The 8,561-nt window shown below is 38.8% G+C and overlaps 2 protein-coding genes across 3 annotated transcripts; one reads left to right on the top strand and one right to left on the bottom strand.

Moving 5' to 3' along the window:
* Positions 1-205: 205 nt before the first annotated feature.
* LOC113106204 (uncharacterized) lies at positions 206-2,178 on the top strand. Of its 2 annotated transcripts, XM_026267884.1 has the most exons (8): positions 206-588; positions 764-834; positions 905-1,084; positions 1,259-1,317; positions 1,406-1,480; positions 1,554-1,616; positions 1,699-1,851; positions 2,062-2,178. In XM_026267884.1, exons 1-8 carry the CDS (start codon positions 371-373, stop codon positions 2,074-2,076), a joined length of 834 nt encoding a protein of 277 aa, XP_026123669.1. In that variant the 5' UTR covers positions 206-370; the 3' UTR covers positions 2,077-2,178. The 2 variants fall into 2 exon arrangements, with proteins under 2 accessions (XP_026123669.1, XP_026123668.1); XM_026267883.1 differs by lacking the exon at positions 2,062-2,178 and having other exon boundaries at positions 1,699-1,990.
* Positions 2,089-3,589, bottom strand: LOC113106205 (putative nuclease HARBI1). Its single transcript, XM_026267885.1, has 3 exons — positions 2,733-3,589; positions 2,556-2,667; positions 2,089-2,482 (listed from the first exon to the last, which is right to left on the bottom strand). The coding sequence occupies exons 1-3, from the start codon at positions 2,892-2,894 to the stop codon at positions 2,106-2,108; spliced, it is 651 nt and encodes a 216-aa protein (XP_026123670.1). The 5' UTR covers positions 2,895-3,589; the 3' UTR covers positions 2,089-2,105.
* Positions 3,590-8,561: the final 4,972 nt, after the last annotated feature.

Here is an 8,561-nt window from a genome sequence, read left to right as displayed (position 1 = left end):
TTGAATTCTCGGGGAGAAAAATATATAATACTAAATGATTTAGTGTGACCACTCTCTGGTGTTACTTTTAGGATGAATTAAGATGGCTTATATTACTCTGTCAGAGCCAATAAAATCCCCTGCACATTGTTTAACCCTTTCCTTTTGACAGTACTCATAAATATACAAGGCCTGCTTGGCAAAGACTGTGATTTACACCTGGGGGGTATTCCAGAAAGCTTGGTTAACTTACCATTTGATAAACTATAACCTCTGGGTTGATTTACCCCAAACAGGCATACCATGAGTATGTCGGTTCCAAAACACCTGAGAAGAGTTAGCTTAATCAACCTCTGACTGGTTACCCAGAGTTAATGCGCGTGCACGGTGCATGTATAAAGACATTTTCAATGGATCGCCGATTTCACGAGTCACCATGGAAACTCAAAGCGAAAAAAAGAGAGCCGCGTATTTCACAGAGGCGGAGTTGGAAGTTTTAATGCATGCTTATGAGGAGTTTAAGCCAATAATATTAAAAAGAAGCAATACAGCTGCATCGGCTAAAGCAAGAGAGTTGGCTTGGCAAAAAATAACGGACAGAGTAAATGCGTGAGTGTATTAAATTACAAATTTGGTATTGGCTCCCGTTTTATTGAAATGCAAAATAATGAAGTATGACTTATACATACTTTTGAATATGTTAAATCACTATGAAAGCATTTACTTTTCCTGCCATTTTATTTCTTTAGCTTGAAATAATAATGTATATTTCTTATTTAATAAGGTGTAATCCTTCTGGAGCCACAAGAACTTTAAGCCAAGTCAAAATGAAACACAAAAACATTCTGCAAAAAGGTAATATTTGATTACACAATTACTGAACTATTATTATAACAGGATTTAGTATATTCATTCTGTCAAGCAGCTAACAGAAAGAAGACTGAAGCCCGTCTAACTGGCGGGGGGGCACCACCACCTCCCCTCACCCCATCTGAGGAGCTGGCTCTGTCCCTTAATAAAGGGCGACCAGTGGTTGCTGGCATTCCAGGGGGCAGTTCATCACACATACTATGCACCACAAGTGATGGTGAAAAAAGGGTGAAATGTAAGTTTACCTCTATGATTTGTTTTCATTTTTTATCCTGATAAATTACTATCTCTGTCACTTAAAGGCTTTTTGAACAAGATTAATTTATGTAGGCTTATTTTATTTAACTGCATATGATGTATTATTTTCTTTGATAATATTGAGAATTTAACGGGTTGTGTGTTCTTATAGATACTGATGGACAGATTGTATTATTGGACTCTCCAGAAAGAACACAGTCTGTCACAGTTGTAAGTGATTTGTTGTCAGGTACTTTTAGGGTTTTTTTTTTTTTTTTTTTTTTGCCAAATAATGTATACTTGACTATTTGTCTTGTAGGATGAAGATGATGATGACGATGAAGAGACCACATCTGCTGTGACAGAAGTGGACAATGCTGGTAGATCCACTGAGGTATGATGCATACCATTATGATGTATGGCCCCTTTTTGCATTAGAGTAACAAACTGTCATTGTCCTTTCATAGTACATACCTAGGGATTTGCCCACAGATGAGGGTCCTTCAGCCTCAGCACACAATCTAAGCAGGGTAAGAATTTGTGTCCATGTGTCCATATTTTAATTTTATTGTCTGACCAAACAATCTCATTTATTAAATTTTTCCACCTTAGTTGCCAGCAAAGGAGCTGTATAAGGTCCATCTTCAAAAACAAATAAGAAAAAGTGACATGGAGATGGACCTTATACAGCTTCAAATGGAAGAGAAAAGGCTCCTCATTAAAAAAGCAGCACTTGAAATAGAATTACTTGAGAATCGCCTTAAGGTGAGAACTTGTCTGAATATTAATCTGTTGCATGTTAAAAGTGGTCTGTCTGTCTCTATCTATCTATCTATCTATCTATCTATCTATCTATCTATCTATCTATCTATCTAGCTATCTATCTATCTGTATGTATGTATGTATGTATGTATGTGTAAAGCAATATAAAAAAAAAAAAACATTTTAATGAATTTTACTTTTATTGTTTTTCAGGAAATGAAGAAATAAACTGCCTGGCAGACCAGTGCAAAAAAAAACTAATAAAAGTAATTTTGACAAATCCTGTCTCTCAAAAGTCTTCCGTCTCTGTTGGCCTCTAAAATCTGTCGGTGTTCCTCTGGGCCATCTTCCTCAATACAAGGAGGGTGGCTCTCTCCTCTTATAGTGGCAATATTGTGAAGCACAACACAAGCCACAATAATGTCGCATGCCCTCTCTGGACTAACCCGGAGCCCACGCAGACACTGAAACCGAGATTTGAGGATCCCTATAGTCATCTCCACCTTGGCCCGTGTTCGGCTGTGAGCCAGGTTAAACCGTGTCTGTGGTCCAGGCTCAGGTTCAGGGTAGGGTGTCATTAAATAGGGCAGACAAGGGTATCCTCTGTCCCCCAGCAAGTAACCATTGTACTGTCCTGTAATGATTGAAGTGTACAACACAAATATAGTAAAAACGAAAAAACAAAAATTGTATAAAGCAAATCATACCCTGCTGAAATGTCTGGCATAATGATGACTCGCGGAAAATTCTGGCATCATGCACAGATCCTGGCCATTTTGCCTCGACATTGGTGATGATTTGGGTTGCCTCACATATTACCTATAGTTAGTGGAAAAAGTAATGACTTTGATGATTTTAAGAAGGGGAAAAAATTAAGTTGTTACCTGCACATTGATACTATGAATAGATTTCCTATTAACATAGTCTCCCTCATTTATTGATGGAGCTTTAATAGGAATGTGAGTGCCATCAATGCACCCAATTACATTTGGAAACCCTGAAACAGAAAGTTTTGGAAGTATGAAGTGTGTGCATAAGGAATACATGTATAGATATTAATAATATGACTAAATATTAAATATGCGTCATATATTTTACTACAAAGGACAAACCTGCCACTCTGTGGAATTCGTCTTTAATAACAAGCAGAGGTTTATGGCCAGGGAACTGTACAAACGTGGGTAACAACTGTTTAAGTGCCAGACACACTGTACGAACGGCTCTACACACAGTTGCCTTTCCCACATGCTCTGAATCGCCCACACTGTACAAAAAATGGCCAGACGCAAAAAACCTAAGTGCTATGCACAGAATGTTTTCTGTGCTAAGCGCAGAGCCGCGGTTTGTCACATTTGCGATATGCGGTTTTAAAAGACGTGTTAAATAAACTTATGAATCTTTTGAAAAACGATAACGCTCTTTTAAATATTCATTAGGGTAAGCAAACACATCAATACGCGGTCTTATAACCCTCTCCCGATGAAAAAAACCTCGTATAATTTGTGCTTCAACGTCCACAGGATCCTCGTCAAAAGGGCACGCCATGCTCACCAACCTTCTGAAACGAAGTTACACTGAAACATAACCTGCTCTCGAGCAGGTTATCTTCAGAGAGTCAGTTGCTATGGTTACATACATACCCAGAAAGTTACCTCTGTTTTTGGAACCGAACGTTGAGGTTATCCACGAACTTACCCTTAAACATACCCAGGTATGTCACATAACCTGCTTTTTGGAATACCCCCCTGGTGTAACACAGCGTAGGATGGCCTCTTAAAGTATTGTGAAGCAGCTCATAAAATTATCCAAATTGGCTCCTTTCTGCATCATGAGTAAAGTTAGTTATGGTAAAAGTAATCTCCAGGACTATACAACAGTATTTTTTTGAAAGTGTGTTACATATAGTGAGACTCTGCAATAGATGTGCCAGAGGATGTAGTAAATATTCTCAATGATATGTTGCTGAAGACATATGGCCTCTTGGACTGACTGCTAATGTGATCAGTGTTGGGAAGGTACATTGCATATATCAACACTAGGTAAATTCCTTCTCATTATTATTATTATTATTATTATTATTATTATTATTATTATTATTATTTTAACAATGTAAGTTTAAGGTACTTTTTGATTAACATATGCACTGAAATAAATACTATTTATAAGCAGTGTTTTAGACCATGTTTCTTAATAACAATGTCTCTTATCACCAGTTTCCATGTCCAAGGTTACAAACAACTCTTCCTTTAAGGATGTTTTCCAAAAATGCACTTAAAGAATTAATGCTCAAAGACATAAGACATTTCAGTTTCTTCAAATATAGATTTGACAAAATCTGTGAACAAATACATTATGTGTTTTATGGTCTTTTATGACTTTTTGGTTAGACTTCTTTTTACTTTTTAGAACATTTTAAATTTTTCACCAACCATACATAAGCATTTTCTCAAAAACACAAACATGTACATTCATGTTGCTTACATTTTTGTGCAGAATACAGTGTAATCTGACTTTAGAAAAAAAATATATATATTTTTTATTTTTTTAGATACTGAAAAAAAAAACAAATATTAGGGCATGTCAAAACTTCTCCAGAGCCCCAAAACCTCAGATCTTAGATGGTTAAATTTCAACCCCTTTTTGTAAAAGGTAAACCAGTATTCCCATAATTTACATGTTAGTCTGTTTAAATTATGTTTTAATGTGTAACCATCACACTGCATTAACTGCATGAACTTTATGCAGTTTTACAGTTGCTCTGTAGGTGACTACATTTGCCTTATTGGCTTACTATGGGCTCATTCATGGATTTACAAAGAGCATTAACAATAAGCAAGTTTAAAAAATTTAAGGAAACAATCCATAATAGAAATATGGTTTGTACTATGGTTTAGAATCATAACGCATAATTTAAATATATCAGTGCTTGATATGTTAAGTGACTGACAAAAAGCTTATTACCAAATTATGAAAAGTAAAGACGAGTACCATATATTATGATAATCATACTCTAATTAATAATATACTGTACTTTTAATCATAGTTCAATCTGCCAGAGTTGACTTCTGTGTCAAATGATATTGGGCTGAAGTAAGAGAGAATGGGCACAACTATAATACATTACATTAATACGCACTAGCGATGATATTATTTTGATGTATACCTTGTTAAAAAAAATGCCTTAACCACTGTTGCAGTCACCCCCTTAATTATTTCCTAATTCAAAGTTTTCGTTAGTATAAATACTCTAAGGACACTAAAAGATAATGCAAAATTAAATTAAAAAGGCCTCCTCTGTAATGTAGATGAGCAGTTGGTTAAGTCAGTCTTTTGTTAAAAATGTTCAAACAGATGTTGCCTAATTTTGACAAAGCTGCTTGCAAATGGGATGCATTGCCCCTGATCACAAAGTAGTCACCCTGTAAACATTAGTAATGTATGTGTTTTAATGTCCAATCAATAAAATTTAAAAAGCACCACACCATAAAATATTAATTAGTAAGCAAGACATAGAAGCACTGATGAATGGTAATAAGACATCAGCTTGATTTTGTAAACCAAATGTTTCTGTAATCCACCCACGGTCCAAAGCTTTGCAGTGTCATGGAGCACCGAGGTCTTAGCCCTTCACTTCACCCTGAGCTCATTTCGAGGAGGCATCAACTGACTCCCCTTCTCATCTTACTATCACTCTGTGACACTGGACAGAGCCGTACACACTGAGCCAATTTCACCTCACAGATCATACATATCACGAACCCCCCATGAAACCATCCTGGTCCTCCTCGAATTCATACTTAAATTTCATGGAATGGAAGTAAGGAATCAAAACATTAGCACAGGTGAATTTTAAAGGGCAGTATGATGCATTATGATAATTGCACCTTGTTCTTATGAATGAACAAATTTACATTACAGCCCACTCAGATTTTAATGAAAGATGTGTGAGGATCATTATTACCGGCATTTTTATATACTCCCATTGGTAGAAGCTTTTAATAAAATGCATACATTCACCTCTGACTCTGGCTGAACATCTATTAATACATTTATTTAGCATTAATGCTTCCGTGTTTCAAGGCAAATGAGAAACATCAAGTACACAATGTTCCTGATTTACTGATGAGGTCAATCACTGCTAAATCAATTAAGGCAAAAAGGTTGCTATGTTACACCGTGGTTATAATTAGAAGTTTTCAGATGCAACAGAATTGAAGTAAAGGCATACTGTACATCTAACGTCTCAGTTACGTATGTAACCCTCTTTTGGTCATGTTGGTGGCCGACCAATTGGGATCTCGCTTCAGGAGTAAATGAGCAAATACAGTAAATGAGCAAATGCACATTGGCATCCAATTCTTGCATCCAGCTGCAGCTGATCACAGCATGAGCATAAAAAGGCAGCAGGTGCAATGCGCACCAGGTTTTCGCTGAGGAACTGCCCACCTAGTGAGACTGGATAACACTGGGAAAACATACCCATTCCATTTGGAACAGGGATGCTGCGGAAGCCCCGTCCTTCCTGTCCTCATATCAGCTTTAGGGACCGACTGTATTGCAGCCTTTGTCAGCAGGACTGCAATCTCCACACACAAGACAGGGGCATCGGCAGAATTCACTGTTGTGAAGTGGATGCTGCTGAACTTGGGGGGAAGCTGGTCAAACTGAAATGCATAGCCGAGGCTGATGGTCCACAGAAGCCAGCAAGGTGGGCTGGGTATTGCTAGTCACCCAGATACCATGCAAGCAGGACCAACAGAACCACCGCCCGCAGTGGGCCAGCGAGGTTTTGAGCAGACCGGAAAGGGGTGAGTATGTGGTGCAATGCTTACATGGTTCAAAAAGTTGGCAGAGGGTGCATGAGTAGTGCCTTTGATGATGCTTTCAAATGCCTTCATCGTCCCCCAAAGAGCAGCTTTCTCCCTTTCTGGGTCACCCGCCCCGGGGCTCTTTTGCTCTTCTGCTCACCACCAGGTTTGACAGTGGCCAGGATGGGTTGGGCGGCCTGCCTATGCCCAGCTCCCCGGCTATACTTGCTGGAGGCTGCTGCCGATGTGACGCGAGAGCGGGGACAGCCATCAGCAACAAAAAGGCTGGGGTGCTGTGACCGGCGGATGGGTTGGAGGCAGCAGCTGCCTGCCGGTGTAGAGTGTGTGCCTCTGTCTGCTTCTGTGCAACCGAGAGCTGCTAGGCCAGGCTCTAGACCATTTTTGTTGAAAAAAGGCTGCTCTGGGACACAAGGGCATTAAAGCACCAAACTTGTCGGCGTCCCTCATATGGACCAGATACAGCCAGAGATGGTGCTCCTGGACCACAAGCATGGACCCGGAGAACTCGCAGTGATTCTTTCACTTGGAACGTGAATTCAGTAGTGGTTCAGAGCTCTTTCAGAACTTCTGGATCTTGACCACCCTTGTGCAGGTCTTTCAGGGCCTTGGCCTGATGAACCTGCAGTAAAACCATATTGCTGGACAAATGGTTAAGGGTTTTTATGGTCACTGTCAGCTGGATGTAATAATTGTATATCAATGTTTAGTTATACTCAAAGTAGACTGGCCTCTCGCAGCCAGATCACAATTCGTCGGTCACCACCGTGACATCGAGAGTGATTGACTGAAAGGGAATGAGATATGTATTAGGAAATAAACACAAATCCTTAAATGTTTTGACCTTACGAAGTGAGTAGTCTATTTGAGGCAAAGCTTTGAATGTGTGCAGTTTTCCAAATGCCAGCATCCAGAATTTGGATTACTGTCACAGCTGAATTTAAGGAAATCCGCCCATTGCACAAAAAAAAATCTGTAAACATGCTATCTTTCACCTGGGGGAAGAGCATGTGTTCTGCTTCAGAGAATTCATAATGAATTGGGCTGATCAAGGCAAACGGATGGAAGGAAGCTTTAGCATAGCCTGTAGTTAAACAAACAAGAAATTGTGTTTAAAGTGCCAACCTTTTGTGAGGCAGTCTGTGAAAAGCTTGTCCCCCAGGCATATTTGAATTTCTCATGCAGTAATTTGGAGGGAGGTGAAGAGAATAAAAGCAATGCCTGCATGCTTAAGTGCTGGGGTCGTGGGGGGAGTCATATAGGAGAACACAAAGTGAGTTTTGTTTTTAGCCTTTTGAACAGTCGTTTCCATCGTACATTATGTTTAAATCATTTCCTTTTCATTTCATTCATCTCCCTGCATGCTTGAAGAACCGATATAAAGGCAGAAATTGAATATATACTGGAAGTGAAGACTGAATTTTAATATGTACTGTAGTTTCCATCATATACAGAAACTTTTCTTGACTAAAAAAAAAGGCCTTTTATATAAATAAATAAAACATAAGAATTTACTTTAAAAAAACATGTCTCCGCATCTCTGATTCATTTGCTGGAACAAAATGATGGGCCGGGTGACCAGAGGGATCAAAATATTCATTAACATATCTGTGAGGCTTTTACAGCAGCCAAGTCAGTTAAGCACGTAATTATGAAGCCACCACAGTACCTTTAAGCTCCCCTGTTTTTCTTTGAGTTCAGCGAGTGCTAGCGTTCAATGTCAAACTTTCCAAAGCATTCTGTAGAGGCAAATGAAGAGGTGAAGGATGTTATGGATTTGTACATGTATGGTGTGAATGCATGTACTATGTAAGAAAATAAATTCATAGATACTCTCGTAGCAGAAAGTCCTATTTACAGACATTTCCTTCAACCCTGAAACACAAC

This window comes from Carassius auratus, chromosome 7 (genome assembly GCF_003368295.1).
Source record: "Carassius auratus strain Wakin chromosome 7, ASM336829v1, whole genome shotgun sequence".
Classification (NCBI taxonomy): domain Eukaryota; kingdom Metazoa; phylum Chordata; class Actinopteri; order Cypriniformes; family Cyprinidae; genus Carassius; species Carassius auratus.
Note: the sequence above shows the minus strand (reverse complement) of the source record. Positions and strands in the feature narration are given on the sequence as shown.

Excerpts from the sequence above, each read along its gene's own strand:
- LOC113106204 (XM_026267883.1), top strand. The coding sequence starts at position 371 with ATGTATAAAGACATTTTCAATGGATCGCCGATTTCACGAGTCACCATG. Across the intron at positions 835-904 it reads CAAAAACATTCTGCAAAAAG|CTAACAGAAAGAAGACTGAA; the intron begins GTAATATTTGAT and ends TCTGTCAAGCAG. Across the intron at positions 1,481-1,553 it reads ATGCTGGTAGATCCACTGAG|TACATACCTAGGGATTTGCC; the intron begins GTATGATGCATA and ends GTCCTTTCATAG.
- LOC113106205 (XM_026267885.1), bottom strand. The coding sequence starts at position 2,894 with ATGTATTCCTTATGCACACACTTCATACTTCCAAAACTTTCTGTTTCA. Across the intron at positions 2,668-2,732 it reads TTCATAGTATCAATGTGCAG|GTAATATGTGAGGCAACCCA; the intron begins GTAACAACTTAA and ends CACTAACTATAG. Across the intron at positions 2,483-2,555 it reads ATGCCAGACATTTCAGCAGG|GACAGTACAATGGTTACTTG; the intron begins GTATGATTTGCT and ends CAATCATTACAG.